Source organism: Ovis aries, chromosome 11, assembly GCF_016772045.2.
Source record: "Ovis aries strain OAR_USU_Benz2616 breed Rambouillet chromosome 11, ARS-UI_Ramb_v3.0, whole genome shotgun sequence".
In the NCBI taxonomy this organism is placed as follows: Eukaryota; Metazoa; Chordata; class Mammalia; order Artiodactyla; family Bovidae; genus Ovis; species Ovis aries.
In genome coordinates this window covers 33,340,923-33,359,493 of record NC_056064.1, presented here as the reverse complement: position 1 = coordinate 33,359,493, position 18,571 = coordinate 33,340,923, and the positions used below count along the sequence as shown (strand labels likewise).

General features: G+C 48.9%; 1 protein-coding gene across 8 annotated transcripts in view; it reads left to right on the top strand.

The window, feature by feature from the left end:
* The window catches only part of SPECC1 (sperm antigen with calponin homology and coiled-coil domains 1), a 203,412-nt gene that overhangs the window by 130,295 nt on the left and 54,546 nt on the right, over positions 1-18,571 (top strand). For all 8 annotated transcript variants that reach the window (XM_042256705.2, XM_042256704.2, XM_042256703.2 and 5 more), the window contains 4 exons: positions 391-1,967; positions 12,506-12,713; positions 15,118-15,191; positions 15,516-15,694. In XM_042256705.2, the coding sequence (XP_042112639.1) occupies positions 391-1,967; positions 12,506-12,713; positions 15,118-15,191; positions 15,516-15,694 (2,038 nt within the window). The remainder of the gene's footprint in view (positions 1-390; positions 1,968-12,505; positions 12,714-15,117; positions 15,192-15,515; positions 15,695-18,571) is intronic.

Below are 18,571 nucleotides of genomic sequence, written 5' to 3'. Positions count from 1 at the left end.
TCTTTCTTCTCTGCATCCTCACCTTCCTCCTGTGATGATGGTTGCCAGCCGTCCCCAGACTCACCCGTGACCAGTATGTTTAGACGCTCACCCAGGAACTTCTCCTGGTGTCTTGTTGACCTTGACTGTGGGGCTGGTGTGTGCTTTGAGCCAGCAGCCATTGCTGGGGACGGGGTGATGCTGAGTAGCTCAGCATGGCGTCAGCTCTGCTGAAGCACAGGGCTGGGGGCAGGGGTGCAGAAGCCCCAGTTGGAGCTGGGTAGGAATTTCAGGGAGGATGCCATGGAGGAAGAGTGGCAGCCATGCTGCCCACATGCCCTGAGAGCTGAAGTTACTGGGTTTCCTTCATAAAAGTGCTCGCTTTGTTTCACTGGTCTCTTCTGTCTTCAGGGGCTGTGACAGCCACCAAGAGGACAGGCATTCCCACCCCTCGAGAACTCGCCATCACTGTCTCAAGAGACAGAACTGTGCCACGCGGTCCCTCCAACTCAAGGAAAGTGACGATCAGCCCCACCTCTTCAAGCACGCCTACCCCCACCAAGCACGTGCGGGCTGCTCCCCCAAGACCCCGGCTGGAGCATGAAGGTGCAGAGAGGGCTGTGCTCGAGTCCCAGGTCCGGGAGCTCTTGGCAGAAGCTAAAGAGAAAGACAGTGAGATCAACAGGCTCCGAAGTGAACTCAAGAAATGGATGGAAAAACGGACTCAGGACAGTGAAGGCGGGGATGCTTTGGACTCCAGTGTGGACGGAACATCAGTCTTGCCAGGTGACTCGGAACCTTTGATCCGAGCCCTTGAGGAGAAGAACAAGAGCTTCCAGAAAGAGCTCGCAGAGCTCGAGGAAGAAAACCGGGCCTTGAAAGAGAAACTGACTTATTTTGAGCACTCCCCAGATTCAGAGGGGGGAGCAAGTCACACCGGGGACAGCAGCTGCCCGACATCCATAACTCAGGAGTCCAGCTTCGGGAGCCCGACGGGGAATGAGGCGTTGGGTGAAATTGATGCGTACAGAAAAAACCCACATGAGGGTGCCCTGCGGACATCAGGCTCTTCCAGCAGTGATGTCACCAAGGCCTCCTTGTCCCCGGATGCCTCTGACTTCGAACACATCCCGGCAGACACCCTGGGGCCCCTGTCCCCTGCCGGGAGCCTTGTCAAGAGCTCCAAGTGCTCGGTAGCCGGCAGCTCCCCGAACACAGCGAGCGAGCTGTCCTTGGCGTCCCTGGCAGAGAAGATCCACAGGATGGAGGAGAACCAGCACAGCACAGCCGAGGAGCTGCAGGCCACACTGCAGGAGCTATCTGACCAGCAGCAGATGGTGCAGGAGCTGACGGCTGAAAATGAGAAGCTGGCGGACGAGAAGACACTCCTGGAAACGTCCTTCCATCAGCACCGGGAGAGGGCGGAGCAGCTGAGTCAGGAGAATGAGAAGCTTATGACCCTCCTGCAGGAGCGTGTCAAGGGCGAGGAGCCTGGCGCCCAGGAAGGCAAGATCCTGGAGCTGGAGCAGAAGTGCACAGAGATTCTGGAGCAGGGCCGCTTTGAGCGTGAGAAGCTGCTGAGCATCCAGCAGCAGCTGACGTGCCGCCTGCGTGCCATCGAGGAGGAGCACCGCGGTGCCCTGGAGCTGGTCCGGCACCTGCAGGAGGAGAACAGGGAGCTGACCACCCGCCTGGAACTGGAGCGGCACAGCAGCGGCCCCACAGCTGAGATCCCAGCAGCACATCAGCTTCCTGTGGAAGGGCTCCAGGTAGAGAACGGGTCTTTGCAGGCCTCCCTGGAGAACGAGGAGCAGAAAACTGGAGGGGCCAGCCCCCTGGAGCCCATGGCTGAGGGCTGCAACGTCCAGGAAATGCTGACTGTGGCTCGAGCCGAGAAGGACCAGCTGGAACAGTCCTGCTCGGAGCTCAGGCAGGAGCTGCTGAAGGCACATGGGGAGGTGAAGCGCGTTTCAGGCCTGCTGGCCAAGGTAAGGAGCTTTCTCTTTGCTGGGGTTTGCTCATCCTTGTCTGCTTGGTCCTTCTCGGCCTGAGAGGCACAGGGCACAGAGGACCAGGTACTCAATTACGTTCACAATCCAGCACTCTAGCCTGAAGATCTGTCAGAGTCCACACAGACCGGGCATGTAGCAACGAGACACCCCAATTTCTGGCTACAGTAGCGGAATGTGTCATGGGGATACAGTGAGTCTGATGATGCAGGAATAAAGAACATAGCAGAGGCCAGTCTGGAGTCCAGTCCCCAGGGGAGCACCCAGAATAACATGGGTAAGGGAGGGTAGTGCAGGAGGACTGCCTGGAAGAGGTGACAGTAAGCCAAGTGTTGAAGAGTGAGTGATAGACATCCAGTTTCCTGGTTACCATGCTTTGGGCACCTAGGAACAGAAAACTAAAATCATCCTAAGTTTCCCCACCAAGTAATACAATTATATAACCACTATTTTGGCGTTTTCTTCCAGATGTACTAATGTATGTGTGTATATGTTTATCTCATAAGTTAAAAAATCATTCTATACATACTAACTTTTTAAAAATCTGATGTTTTGTGAGCACATTCTCATTCACTATTCTTTGAAACATGATTTTGAAGGCCAGATAGTGTGCTGTTCTAGAAATATTTCCTAAGTACTTTACTGCTCACCTATTGTTGAACATTCATGTTTTTTTTTCCAGTCTTTTGATAGTGTAAGTCATTTTTTATCTCTCTCTGATTATTTCCTTAGGAAAAATTCCTAGACATTGACTCACTGTGTCAAGAGTGTGACCATTTTAGACTTTGCATGCCTTGGCCAGATTGGCTGCCAGCAGCAAGACACAGGTGTAATCCCACCAATGGGGTGGGGGGTTCTGGACCCCTTGCTGACATTTGGTACCTAGCTTTTGGGTCATTCAGATCTGGTCTCCGTTTCTTTTCCTCTCCCCATTTCCACTCAGAAAGATCTTCCCCAACCCAAGATCAAGTAAATGATCACTATTTTCATTTTTTAAAAATAATGCTTTAATCAACCTGGACTTAGTTCTCTGGTAAAGATCGCTGGTAATTGTATAATATTCTGCCCATCCTCAGAGCAGAGCAGCAGGTATAGACAGATGGCTTCTGATTTCCCAATTCCTCTGAGCTCTGGGTCTGATTTTGGGGTCCCTTGTTGAGAGGGACTGAAAACATCCTCCCACCTCATTTCAGGGGCTGTCACTCTCCTGATACAAATTACGCCCTGAACTCCCAGAGGGTTTGTCTCTCCTGCTTCATCTGCCTTAAGAATGGTCCATTGCAACCTGATTCTCTGGTTGTTAATGGTGTGGATGTCTTACAGGCTTTCTCTTCCTCTCATTTCTTCGTCTTCAGCTGGGTTCGAGTATCTTCAGGCTTCCAGCTTCCCTGACCTCCACCTTCTAATTTTGCTGGCAGCTGACTGTGTGATCGTACAACCTGCCTGTGCACAGCTTCGTGGGGCCGGGGCGGCGGGGGGAGGGCTCTTGTTTCCACAGAATCTTCAAGCCTTAGCCTCCCGCCACCGCACACATGCCTTCCCTAGCTGGCCAGCAGTGTGGAGTTGGACCACATCTTTGTTTTTCTAGATTATAATACAGCCTAGGTCTACTTGTCAAGATTCTAGTCGTTTGGGATCTTGATTTCAAGCTGGAGAATTTTTATAAGTCTTGGAACCTAGAAGTTTTAAAAGAAGACACTGATTTTTCTCTTCCCCTGAGGTTGACAACGTGTAGGTAGATATTCAGTTCCTCCTGCAAAACTCAGGCATTTCCTCTAGTGGAGTAAGGGGGTTGGTTGTAAAGAAGCACTTGCCTCAGTGGCCAAGGAAAATAAGAGGTAACACGATTACTGTGTGACCAGCGTTGTCACCAAGACAAAATGATTAGGGGAACAACTGGCCACAAATGGCCAGAGCAGAATTCAAGAGAAGATGTGGCAGGTCAATGGCCCTGTCACCATGACTGAAGACAGGACCCTACAGGGATGGAGAGACCTGGACCCTGGCTGAAATGACAGGTGGTCTGTGAGCATGACCAGTTGGTGCTTTAGACAGTGAGAGCAAACCCTGGTGTCAGGACCCCAGTCGGTGGATGTGCGCTCTGCTCCATAACCAGGAGTCTGGGGGTCGAGGCTGGTGATGGGGTCCAGGCAGTATAATATCACAGCTCAAGGCTGGCAGCTCTGAGACCCTCTCTGCCTTCCCGCTGGAGGTGCAGGCGAGCATGGTGCTTTCAGCATCTGGTCCCCACAGTCCCTACAGTCCTGTGGGAGAACCTTCCCTGGGTACCCTCCTTATACCTGGGCAGGACTGAGTCACACCCAGTGACCTGGTGACCCTCCCTCAGGTCACCTTCCCTGAGACTGCAGGACCACAGCCTGATTCCTGAACAAGTTAGGGGGTCTTAGTAAGAAGAGAAGGGGGTGTGGCCTCTGGGCAGGTGAGAGCGCCGTTGGCCACAGCCAGCAGGACTCCTCTTGGTCGGTCACTTCCCCACCCCATCTACTTTCCCCTCCAGCCCCTTCACTGCCCTCTGCCCCACTGCCAGGCCCAACCAGGCCCAGTTCTTGCCCTCAGGTATCTGAGGGACCATGTCTGTCCCCCTTTCCCCCCAGCAGGTCCTGTCTGAAGCTTTAGGTCTCAACATCGGTGTTCCTTTTTCAGAGATGCTGACCCTCAGCTCCAGGAGGGCTGTGGGCTTGTGGACCAGGAGGCCACATCCTGGATGGGCTGGGATTTCTTGGCTAGCCCAGTGTCTTGATGATGCTGAGTTGGGCCTGAGCTCCAGTCTCTTTCTTAAACTTGACTGCAGGACTGGAGCATTTGTCTCCTTGTTGAGACCTTAGAAAGCTCCTCAGGGAGCATCACAGCCCCACCCCGAAGGTGTCCCAGGGGGCCTCAGAGAGATACAGATGTTTGCCCTCTTCTTTGAGTTTTCCGTCCCCATCTTTCTTTTTCCATAACAAAAGTGTAAACTGAACTAGCATATTCCCTCCCCTTTAGCAGAGAAGCATTGTAAAAAAGATAGTGCAGACGGAAGCTGGCATAAATGAATCATGGCTCCATCAGAACAGGGGCAAGGATTCAGCAGAAGGGAATAACCAAGTTAGATGTAAAACAGACATAACAGAGACTTCCCTAGTGGTCCACTGGGTGAGAATCTGCCTGCCAGTGCAGGGGACACAGGCTTGATCCCTGGTCCAGGAAGATCTCAAGTGCCTTGGAGCAGCTGAGCCCTGACTCTAGGGCCTGAAAGTCACGACTACTGAAGCCCATGTACCCTAGAGCCTATGGTCTGCAACAAAAGAAGCCACTGCAATGAGAAGCCTGCATACCACAACTAGAGAGTGGCCCCCGCTTGCTGCAACTAAAGCCTGAGCAAAGCAATGAAGACCCAACACAGTCAAAAATAAATTTTTTTTTTTAGAACATCCGCTGTCCAATGCAGGGGATACGGGTTCAATACCTGATCTGGGAGCTAAGGTCCCACATACTGAAGGGCAACTAAGTCCACATGCTACAACTAGAGAGAGCCCCTGGGCAACAGCAAAGACCCAGCACAGCCACAATTTAAAAAATAAACACAGCAAGATAACGCATACTCACTCATGGTACAGTTACTTAAGCCATCACAGTATGTACAGTCTTAACATGTGACAAATAGCTATGAAAAGAAGAGAAGCGAAAAGCAAAGGAGAACAGGAAAGATATACCCATCTGAATGCAGAGTTCCAAAGAAGAGATAAGAAAACCTTCCTCAGTGATCAGTGCAGAGAAATAAAGGAAAACAATAGATGGGAAAGACTTGCGATCTCTTCAAGAAAATTGGAGATATCAAGGAAACATTTCATGCAAAGATGGGCTCAATAAAGGACAAAAATGGTATGGACCTAACAGAAGCAGAAGATATTAAGAAGAGGTGGCAAGAAAACACAAAAGAACTGTACAAAAAAGATCTTCACGACCCAGATAATCACAGTGGTGTGATCACTCACCTAGAGCCAGACATCCTGGAATGTGAAGTCAAGTGGGCCTTTGGAAGCATCACTATGAACAAAGCTAATGGAGGTGATGGAATTTCAGTTGAGCTGTTTTAAATCCTAAAAGATGATGCTGTGAAAGTGCTGCACTCCATATGCCAGCAAATTTGGAAAACTCAGCAGTAGCCACAGGACTGGAAAAGGTCAGTTTTCATTCCAATCCCAAAGAAAGGCAATGCCAAAGAATGCTCAAACCACCGCACAATTGCACTCATCTCACACGCTAGTAAAGTAATGCTCAAAATTCTCCAAGCCAGGCTTCAATAATATGTGAACCATGAACTTCCAGATGTTCAAACTGGTTTTAGAAAAGGCAGAGGAACCAGAGATCAAATTGCCAGCGTCCGCTGGATGATCGAAAAAGCAAGAGAGCTGTAGAAAAAACATCTATTTCTGCCAGAACATCTATTTCTATGCCAAAGCCTTTGACTGTGGATCACAATAAACTGTGGAAAATTCTGAAAGAGATGAGAATACCAGACCACTTGACCTGCCTCTTAAGAAATCTGTATGCAGGTCAGGAAGCAACAGTTAGAACCGGACATGGAACAACAGACTGTTTCCAAATAGGAAAAGGTGTACATCAAGGCTGTATATTGTCACCCTGCTTATTTAACTTATATGCAGAGTACATCATGAGAAACGCTGGGCTGAAAGAAGCACAAGCTGGAATCAAGATTGCTGGGAGAAATATCAATCACCTCAGATATGCAGATGACACCACCCTTACGGCAGAAAGTGAAGAGGAACTAAAGAGCCTCTTGATGAAAGTGAAAGAGGAGAGTGAAAAAGTTGTCTTAAAGCTCAACATTCAGAAAACAAAGATCATGGCATCTGGCCCCATCATTTCATGGGAAATAGATGTGGAAACAGTGTCAGACTTTATTTTTGGGGCTCCAAAATCACTGCAGATGGTGACTGCAGCCATGAAATTAAAAGATCCTTACTCCTTGGCAGGAAAGTTATGACCAATCTAGACAGCATATTCAAAAGCAGAGACATTACTTTGCCAACAAAGGTCTGTATAGTCAAGGCTATCGTTTCTCCAGTATTCATGTCAAAAATAAAATTTTTTTTAGAAACATCCACTGTCCAATGCAGGGGATACGGGTTCAATACCTGATTGGGGAACTAAGGTCCCACATACCAACGGGCAACTAAGTCCACATGCTGCAACTAGAGAGAGAGAGTGAGAGTTGGACTATAAAGAAAGCTGAGCGCTGAAGAATTGATGCTTTTGAACTGTGATGTTGGAGAAGACTCTTGAGAGTCCCTTGGACTACAAGGAGATCCAACTAGTTCATCCTAAAGGTGATCAGTCCTGAATGTTCATAGGAAGGACTGGTGTTAAAGCTGAAACTCCAATACTTTGGCCACCTGATGCGAAGAGCTGACTCATTTGAAAAGACCCTCATGTTGGGAAAGATTGAAGGCAGGAGAAGAAGGGGACGCCAGAGGATGAGATTGTTGGATGGCATCAGCGACTCGATGGACATGAGTTTGGGTAAACTCCGGGAGTTGTTGATGGACAGGGAGGCCTGGCGTGCTGCAGTTCATGGGGTTGCAAAGAGTCAGACACAACTGAGTGACTGAACTGAACTGAACATGTGACTTCTATGTGTTAAGCGTCCGGTAAATGCTTGTTGAGTAAATTGAACGAAGGAATGAATGTCAGAGAAACTTGCAGTGAATTAGTAGAGAAAGGCTGCTACAATTATATCAATATGTTAAATAAAAGTTTATCATATTTTAATCATAACAACTACTATTCTAGTGCTTTATATGTGCCAGACATTCTTGGTGCCTTTACGTCATTTAATCTCACTTAGTTGTCATAATTTTAGGGTATAAATACTGTTTTTATGTAGTTTTTTTTCCGTTGACCCATCTCAGGGTTTGTTGAGGAAACTGAGGCAGGGAATGGTTAAGTTACTAGACTTAGTTCATTAACTAATGAAGGCCAGAGGCTGACCCCAGAACTCTTCTTGGTTGTTTGTTTGTTTGTTTTTGAAGAGGCAAATTTTGTTGCACTTACTTTTCATCACCCTGTTTGCAGTTTGTTTTTTTTTTATTTATTTTTTTTTTTTTACTGTACTATGCAGTGTGCAGGAATCTTAGTTCCCTGACTGGGGATCTAACCTGTGCTCCCTGTGGTGGAAGCACAGAGTCTTAACCACTGGACCACTAGGGAAGTCCCAGAATGGTTATTCTTCATCCCTGATTTATGCTGCTTCCTGGTTACATGAAAATAAAGAAGAGAGAGAAAACCATCTAAAGCAGTCACATGGGCTCGAATACACAGCAGTCTTGCTGCCAGAGCCTTTAGGTTTGATAGAGAGCAACCTGCCACGTCTCGATGAACTAGGAAAGATGTTCTTGCTTGTCTAGAGTAGAGAAAGTCACAGCGAAAACCCAGGTCATCAAGACACATTCTCTTGTTTGATTTCGAACCTGAATCTTGAGGGAAGTCTGGGTTCACCAGATGTGTTGGTGGGGCAGGACAGCAGGAATGTCATGGAAAGTTGTAAGTTCTCAATTGTAAGTTCTCAATCGTCAAAGAAGTAACCAGTGGTTTGCAGTTTCTGGAGTGCACGGCAGCTGCTTGTAGTTGGGGTGGAGGAGACCCCGTCAAGAGCTTTGAATTGTACTCTCAAGCCAGTGGGAGCCTCTGGAGAATTTTTTCACTACCAGCTTTAGTGACATAGAATTCATTTAAAGTGTACAGGTAAGTGGTTTTTAGTATATCCATGGAGTTGTGCAGCCATCACCACAATCAGTTTTAGAACTTATTTATCATCTTGTACCCAGAAGAAAGGGGTTCCCAGGTGGCTCAGTGGTAAAGAAAACACCTGCCAATGCAGGAGACTCAGGTTTGATCCCTGATTCAGGAAGATGCCCTGGAGAAGGAAATGGCAACCCAGCCCAGTATTCTTGCCTGGAAGATTCCATGGACAGAGGAGTCTGGCAGGCTACAGTCCATGCAGGGTCTGATACTGGGGACAGGCGAATGATGATACCATTCCTCAGATTCAGTGTCTGACCAGCCAGAGGAAAGTCAGTGACCTTGTTGAGATCCCAGCCCCTGTCAGCTCAGGCCAGCCCTGCAGGACAGTCCCTCCCAAGTGGCCTCTGCTGCCACCTGCCTTTAGTGCTTGTTTGAGCATCGGGACTGGCTTAAAGCAACCCCTCTCTGGGGAGAACTGGGGCTCCCAGGAATTATTTGACTAATTTGTGATGCAGTTCTGCATGCCCCATTTCTAGAGAAAGTTGACTTTTGAAGAGGAGATGTGCTTGATATGCATGAGAGTGATTTTTGTCTTTAAAGGGAAGCCTTGGAAACCACGTTGCTGCATGTCAGTTCTGTTCTTGAACCAGATGAGCTGGCCCCGGTGACCTGGCCCAGGGAACGAGGAGCCAGGGGTGCAGGGGTCAGCCAGCACCCAGTAGTCGTCAAGGGCAGGTGCTGGCCTGAGCTGCTGGCCGAGCTGCTCTTTTCTAATGATCTAATTTCTCTCTCCATTAGTTACTCTGTGGGATAAGTCTAAAAATACCTCCCCAGCCCCTACTGGAAGCGTGATAAAGCTACTTTTTTTTTTTTTTTAATAAAAGAGCTTTCCAGAGTACATTGCTAAACTTGAGAGAATATTCCAAAATCAAGAAGGAAGAATGTTGTGCAATGATCTGTACGTTTACCCACTCAGCCATGCACGGCACCCAGCACAGGGCCTCCCGTATCTGCACCTGTGTTCACGACCCCAACATGCAGGATGTAACGGAGGCCAGAGCTCCTGAGAGGCTGGTAGCCTGAGCTGCACATGGAAACCCCCAAGTCCTCAGCCATTCCTCACCTGCTTACATCCTCCTGTTTTAGTCCCAGTCAAGCAAAGGACATATTTCTAGACCCCCAGGGGAGTGGCCCTTAACCTGAGGGTCTGTGAGGAGGAGCCTGGTTGCTCTGCAGAAAGCCAGGATCTTCGGGAGGCAAGGCCCACAGGTTCCTCCTGTGGCTGCTTGTTAAAGGCTGTCAGATACCAGCCTTCCAGGAGCTAAAATGCAGTGGATTTTTCTCCTTAAGAGTTGTCTATCTTCTGTTTATTAAAGTAGCTATCTTGGGACATAAGACTTTTGGTCTTTTCCATGTGTTGTAATTTTCTTGAACTTACATACTCGGAGACAGAAAGCAGTTAGGAAAGAATAGCTACTGTTGGGTGCTTACCTGTACCAGGCATAGTGATAAACTAAGTATTAAGTTCCATTTAATTGTTCAGATAAGGACACCAGGGCAGGGAGATGGATGGATACAGGGCTCAGTCTGGTAGAACTGACATTTACACACCGCAGTCTGGTCCAGGCCTGTGGCCCCACCCCCGAGTGCCGCTCCTGCCCCTCTCCTCTCCCCCCACAGGCACCTGCACCCTTTCCCCTCCCCCACACAGGCACTCGCTCATTTTCTCCCTCAGTCCCTTCCTTCCTTATCCTTGATCAAAACCTCCCAATTGACAAACAGTACGCAGCTTCCCTCGTAGTTCAGTGGGAAAGAATCAGCCTGGCAGTGAAGGGGACGAAGGATCAGTCCCTGGGCCCGGAAGATCCCACATGCCTCGGGGCAGCTAAGCCCGTTCTCCACAATTACTGAGCCTGTGCTTCAGAGCCCAGAAACCGCAACTACTGAGCCCACATGCCACAGCTACTGAAGCCCCCTCACCCTAGAGCTCATGCTCTGCAATGAGAGGAAAGCCACTGCAATGAGAAGCCCTCGCACCGCAACCAGAGAGTAGCCCCTGCTTGCCGCAACTAGAGAAAAGCCTGCACAGCAGTGAAGGCCCAGTCCAGCCAAAAATGAAATAATTAATAAAACTGTAAAAAATAAGAATGTTATACCAAGAGTAGATATTTTAATAAAATGCGGTACTGTTCTCAAATACCCACAGATTCTGCACATGAAATGCAATTGGGAAAAAAAATTGTATTTGGAGACTTAGCCTTCCAAATCTGGGAAGAAACCTACTAGGTGTCAAGTTTACATAACCTGCTAAATATACATCTATTAATAACAAAGGACTGTAGAACCAGGATACAGCTTAAAATAGTAAAGTGATTTGTGTATTCAGGCAGTAGGATATTATGCAGTATTTAAAGTAATGACCTAGGGAATTCCCTGGCAGTCCAGTGCTTAGCACTCAGCGCTTTCACTGCCAGGGGCCTAGGTTCAATTCCTAGTTGAGGAACTAACAGCCCACAAACATCATGGTGCATTAAAAAATAATAATAATAAAGCTTTTCTTTTTTTAAAAAAAGTACTGACTAGAACATTGTGTATCATGAATATATCTCAAAAACATAGTTGAAAGCAAATTACAGAAGTGTAATCAACACAGTATATACAGGACACAAAATAATAATACAGGACGAGAGCATCTTACATAAGATACAATGCAGTGTATCATACAGTGCCCTGCAGAAGCCTAAGATAGTGTGATATCATTTGTGTCAAAGTTTTAGAGCATCCAGAACAACAGTGTGTATTGTCATGGGCACATCCGCACACAGTAAACGTGGGAAACTCTTCAAGGAACAACCACATGCCAGTTTCTGGACACTCTGGTGTGGGAGGAAGGGTGAGGCTTTAACACATCTTGTTAGGGTAAAAGAAGATTTAGCAAACATGACAAAAATTAATAGTTGGTTTGCCCGTTTTGGCACACAGTTATCTTGTCCCCTTTGGTGCTTTTCTGTGTGTTGAGAACGTTACTGATTAAACTTGAACAGGTGAAGTGAGTGTGCTGTGCCTGTATCTGTGTCTGGTGTGTGCACATTTCTGCTGTGGCTGTCCCATTAGTGTTCCTCTAAAGAAACACTAGCCCCAGGTACTTGACAGAGGTTTGGGGCATGTCGCGGGAGTTAGCTTTCTGGCTTCCCAGCAGAGGGCGCTGCTCCACTGTGGCTGTGAGGCGAGTGGCCACTGTCTTGGGACAGCTCCAAGGAAGGGGCAGCAAAGAGGGGTACTTCAGCAGGTACAGCTTTCTTTAGGGGCTTCTCAGGTGGCGCTAGTGGTAAAGATCCTTCCTGCCAGTGCAGGAGACGTGAGAGACTCAGGTTTGATCCCTAGATTGGGAAAATCCCCTGGAGAACGAAATGGCAACCCACTCCAGTATTCTTGCCTGGGAAATTTCATGGACAGAATGAGCGTGGCGGCCCACAGTCCATGGGGTCACAAAAGAGTTGTACTCGACTTAGCAACTGAACAACAACAAGGTTTCTTTGACGCCACAGGAAAGGGCCCAGAATCCATCCATTTGGCCACTGACATCCATCACGCTTCTCTGCCTTGGCTGTTTTTGAGGCCCAGAACACAGAGACGGTGCTGGGCACACACGTGCCCAAGGTTTTCTTTGCTGTTGCATCAGTGGGCCCAGCGTGGACATGGGGGGAGCTCTTTCCTGTTCAGGTGACCATGGCATCTTGCTTGCTTTCTAGGTGGAAAAGGATTACTCTTACCTAAAGGAGATCTGCGATCACCAGGCAGAGCAGCTGAGCAGAACCAGCCTGAAGCTACAAGAGAAAGCATCAGAGAGTGATGCAGAGATCAAAGACATGAAGGAGACCATATTCGAGCTGGAGGACCAGGTGGAGCAGCATCGTGCCGTCAAGTTGCACAACAACCAGCTCATCAGTGAGCTGGAAAGTAAGTGGACCCAAGTCCCTTGTGGGCATGGGTCAGGATGGAGGTGGGGACACTGGTTGCCAGGTCTTCCTTCTGAGCGTGCTATGGTCTCCCAAGAAGAAAGGCCAGTAGAAGAGACAGAATCATCGGTCTCTCGAACTGGGCCACAGAACAGCTGATGAAGAAAGGCTGTTGGTTGTGTGTGGGCGTTAGAAAGCTGCGTGTTGTTGGTTAGGTGCCAACAGGTGTTACCGTTGGGATCTGCCAGGTAGAAGGATGGGGGCTGGAGGTCGGCCTCGGGAGAAAACAGCCCTAGCATGGGTCCCTGGACAGTAGGATCAGCTGACTTTGAGACATTGCCCACATGTTCCTGAAGAGGCGCTTGTGTGTGGCTTATTTAGGAACCAGTTGCTACCTCTGAGTAGGGAGGGATGTTTTTCAGAGATTAGGTAAACACTGCCTGCTTTGTCCAAATAAGCCTTATCAGATGATCCCATCTAATGTGTTTTCCTTTAGTAACAAAAGACTTAGTGTGCAAGCTTTTAGCAGCACCCGCCTTGCTGAACATAGCACAGTTGGTGGGCTGAAAGGTTCCCCAGTGGGTACAGTTCCTCCAAACTATTCTTGAAACTCTTATTGGTGGTGAATCTACCTGCTTGCCAAAACTTTCTTGTAAACCCCATCCTCCTACCCCCACCCCCTTGCCCAAATCAACGCGGTGCTGCCATAGCTGCTGGCACCCTGCAGACGGGGAAAAAGTCTGAGTCTCCCAGAGGGCCTCCCCAGCTTGGGTGCGGCCACGGTGACCCCGCCTTCCTGTTTCAGCCTGGACCATCCACAGGTGTCTTTTACAGCTGACTCAGTGCCATGTGTTTTGCATTTTTGTGCTTGGATGTTGGCGATGCCTCTGTTTAAAATGGGCCCCCAGGGACTTTCCTGGTGGTCCAGTAGTTAAGGCAGGAGACGTAGGTTTGAGTCCTGATCGGGGAAGATCCTACATGACATGCAGCAACTAAATCTGTACGCCACAACCACTGAGTCTGTGCTCTGGAGCCCGTGCACCCCCACAACAAGAGAGGCCACTGCAGTGAGAAGCCTTTGCTTCACAACAAATTACAACGGCCCCAAGTGTAGTTCTGAAATCCCATCCACTGTCCTTGGCGCAGGAGAGCCGGGGCACATCACATGCAGGAAATCCAAGCCACGGGGGAGCCTCATACCAACCAGAAATGCAGTACCCTCATGTGGACCAAACCTCCAGAGACCAGGAGCCGCTGCCCCCGAGCCGCTTGGGAAAGTGCTGAGTAGAGCAGATGGGAAAGTAGTGACATTGGTAGACTCATGAAATTTAAAAAGAACCAAAACATTGAACAGTATGGTTGTGAACCCAAATCAAAGAAACGTGTGGTCAGATTCCCAGGAAGGTGTGAAGCTCTCTCGTCCAGCGCTGATACCCACAGAAGGGAAGTTCCAGCCTGGCAGATGAGGCCGTTCTGAGTGCCCCAGACTGCAGAAGTGTCTTTCAGATGCCTGCCAAATGTTACATGGGAGAAGGACGCTGTGAGTGAGCAGGTTCCAGAACCCATGGGATGGGCTTTTTTCCACAAAGATATTGACCAGCGAGCCAGTTTAATGCAAACAGCATTAAACTTTGATGAAAACACTGGGATCAGAGGCTTAAGGGAGCATAACCTGTCTTTGCTCCAGGAGCTGATCCTCTGTGCCTGGCAGCTGTCTGTACCTGCCTGGACCATAGATACCCCCAGACCCTGTCTCCCTGGGAAACCAGATTCCATGGGTCAGGGTCTGGAGCTTGAACATCTGTGCTTCTGAAAAGTTTCCCCAGGTGATTCAGAGTTTTAGCTGTGAGTCAGTTCCAGACTCTGGAAGCTGGTCTAAATATCACAATAGTAATAACCATCCATTCCTGCTGTTACTCAGAACCCCACCCTCAGGAAGGCTGAAGAGGGAGGGAACACATGTACACTTGTGTCTGATTCACATTGTTGTATGGTGGAAACTGACACAGCATTGTAAAGCAGCTATCCTCCAGTTAAATAAATTTAAAGAAAAGCCGTTCTTCCACATCACAGCAGCAAAGGATGTTCAGGTTGCTGTGCTGCTTCCAGGCATTCAGCGTGTGAGCGTGAGTGACTGTTGGCTCTCTTCCCATTGCGCTGTGAGTTTATGCAGCCTGTCTCTGAGGCTGAACCCTAACCTCACATCACTTACATTCCTACTCATCCTGTTTCTCTTGGAGGAACCCTCTGCCTCTGGCTCCTGTGCTCTGGGTGCTGAGCTGGGAAGCCTGGCCACAGGGGCAGGTCTCAGAGCCCGTGGCAGGACCTGAGGTTGCCTGGCTCCTGAGCTCAGCTCCCCAGATGCTCAAGACATTTCTGACTCCAGTCTGCCTCTTTCTTTCCAGGCAGCGTGATGAAGCTGGAGGAACAGAAGTCGGACCTGGAGAGGCAGCTGAAGACTCTGACGAAGCAGATAAAGGTGAGACGCGGTCAGAGCCAGAGCATCATTCTACCTGAAGTATCCCCGTTAACTGAGGTGTGGACACCTTTGAGACACACCCTGACGACTCTCTAGCCCTGCTTTGTGTAGTAAACTTGCGGGGCCTGGAACCACAGTGTGGCCAGGAGGGAGGTTCAGGCAGCCTCAATTTCAGGGCTAGGACTCCCGCACCTGCAGGTGCAGCCCCCCGTGCCTTTTCCCAGCACCAAGATCCCAAAGCCCGTCTTTCCTATGGACACCCCTGGGCCCTGGAACCATGGCTGGGGCGTCAGTCTGATGTGGGCGCAAACCTGGCTTTTCCAGGACGAGACGGAAGAGTGGCGGCGCTTCCAGGCTGACCTGCAGACGGCGGTAGTGGTGGCCAATGACATCAAGGTCGAGGCCCAGCAGGAGCTGCGCGCCGTCAAGCGGAGGCTGCTGGAGGAGGAAGAGAAGAACGCCCGGCTGCAGAAGGCGCTGGGGGATGCACAGACCCGCGGCAGGTGGGTCCCGGCCGCTCTCCTCCCCCAGGCTGCGGAGGTGTCTCTGCCCTCACCGAGCCTTCTCCTTCCTTCCAGGTCCTTCTGCTGCTCTGTCCCCACCCATGGCCAGGTTATAACTAGCTCTGTGGCCAGGTTATAACGAATCCTCTGGCGAGGTTATAGCTAACCCATGGCCGATGAATAACTAACCCCATGGCCAAGTTATAACAAGCTCCATGGTAGGAATAGTCCATAGAGCCCCATGACTGCCGTTCCTGGTGATGAGGAAGCTGGTTACCATGAGGACAGAGCTCCAGCCAAGTCCTCTCTGGGGTCTGGAGGAGAGGCTGCTCTTCCATCTCCTTGTTGGTTCAGCACCCCATGTGGGTCATCCTCACTCAGTGGGAGAAGCTGGCCTGCTACGCAGCCTGGCTGGTGGGTGCAGACCCCACCCACTGTCCTGGTGCAGGGTATGTCCTTTTTTTAGCAGCTCCTGTATGCCCTCTGCAGAAGAGCATGAAATAACTCACTTTATTTCAAAGGGTCAGCATGGAGAACACACATCGGGCCAATACGAGATTCCCTTCTTCTTTCGGGGGGGCCGATCAGGGGGAGGACATCGCAGTCCGCATTTTCCCAACAAGCCTGTCCTAACAGCGAGCTTTCAGAGGAAGCTGTTCCCAGAGTGAGCTCAGAGTTGCTTATTGTTTAAAGTTTAAATGGTTTCCGGGCAAGATTGTCACAGTATTTTAGGCTTCAGCTCATGCATTGCTGTCTCTCCCCTGTCAGGAATAGATGTCCTTAACATTGAGGTTCTTGGTTATTAGAAGTTATTTTGAATTTTAAGATGTCTCTCAATATAAAGCACAGTAGAATTTAAAAACCCTTAGTAGATTCTGGATATAGATTTGTACAGCTTGCAATTTATAACTGTTTTCCACCATTGCTGGAGGCTGGATTCCCAGCCTCTGGGTCTGATGTAGTGTCGTGAATTTCATGGCAGTGGAAGGGGTAGATTTCTACTCAGAATTCTGTTTTGATTCTCTTACCAAACTTGCTTTGGTCAGTCTCGTGACCCTTTGTTTATGAAAATCAAGATCATGACTGTGTAGTGAAACCTATACTTTCTGGCCACCAAAGCACATGAATTTTCAGTTCAGGGAGCAGCCAAGTGGGAAAGCAGATTTCGTGTTCCTTGTTGAAATGACTGTGGGTTGTTCTGGTTTACTGTGGTGTCTACTTTTGTTTGCTTGTCCACGTGTCTTGGTTTTCTATTGTGTGTCTTTGGAGGAAGAACCACATCATAACTTGCGTTGCTTCATATATACGTCATCTCACAGATAAACAGTGAAAGACAAGCCCTGAGTGTAAGATGTGGCCCTCAATAAGTTATTGTATAGATCTAAGAAGCAGGTCAGATTATCTGTACAAGCCTGATGTCACAGGACGCCTACATGTAGCTTGACCACATAGGGCCCCCCATTTGCTATACCCAGCATTTTCTAACTTAGGGGCACTTTTTTTAAAAACGCAGTACATTTCTCTTCTGATTTTCCAGTGATTTGCAAACCTACCTCCCAAATACAGCAGTTTAATCCCTTATCACACAATATTTCAAAATTCGAGAACTGACACATTACGGAACCTGTGCCATCAGTGGGTTTCTTGGCCGTCATTGCCTCAGGCCACCCTCCAGACACTTGCCAGAGTGGTCTCTTACCAGGCTCTGGCCACCCTGACCAGCTGCCTCTTCTAAGTGTTGGCCTTGGAGAAGTTACTTGCCGGCGGCCCTGCCTCTCCCTGAACACACCACCTGAGCCAGACCTGGAACCAGCTCCCACCCTCCAAGGTCCCAGATCAGCATAGTGCTTCCATCTTGGCTGCCTGAGTTCTTGACTTTGACAGTCACCTAACAAGAACTCAGAAGTCATCCTTGGCTCAGCCACAGCCGAAGAACGTGCAGAAAATTCTAACGAGGTCCTCCAAGTATTAGTACAACAAGAGAAGGTAAGAGCGTTGTAGGAGAAGCACCTGGATCATGACTCCAGGTGGACCGATTCGCCTTGTCATCAGCTGGCTCTCAAGAGAACACAGGCCAGCAGGCGGGTGGGCGGCAGGCCTGGGTGAGCAGACGAATTAGCGTTTGTTCCCAAGAACTCAGTACCTAAAACAGTGGAGCGTTATTTAGCATACTAATTTTAGATGACTCTAAAACTTAGCTCATTAGCTATCTTCAGCCCTGTGAAGTTTTCAGAGGTATTTTTATTTTGGAGTCAGAATAATTGATGTTAAGATACATGGCACAGTTAGGCTCTGATCTCACCTTTGCAGGTTTTCTCCCCAGACCAAGCGCCTTTGTCTCTTAAATGAGGAGGTAAGAGTAGGTCAGGTTTTAAGGCCCATCCCCCCAGGCTCTGCTGTTTTCTGAGACAAGTTGATGGGCTGAGCTTTCTCTGATGGAGAGTCATGGACTTGCACGCCCATTGAACCATCTTCCTGACAGAAGCCTGGGGTCTCCCTTACATATGGCACCTCCACATGAGGTTATGGACCTCATCTTTCTCTTCCAGAAATCTGAACAAGCCTGTGTAGTTTTTGTGGACCTGAAAGTGGGCAGTTTTGCCAGACACATAAATTATTGGATGAAAGGATCATGAATAACTTTTTCAACTCTGGCTGTTTCTTGTTTTGAACCATTAAGGGAAATACAATGAAATTAAAACTTTCATCGAAATTGAAACAACAGATATTCTTCCTGAAAAGTTGAGTCCTTGGGCCTGGCAATTTTAGAGAACACACATGCAACTCAGCTTACTGCCTCGATGGGCCACACGCAGCCTCTCTAACAAAAGACCCTGTCAGTGAGACGTGCATGACGTGGGTGTCTCAGACCAAAGC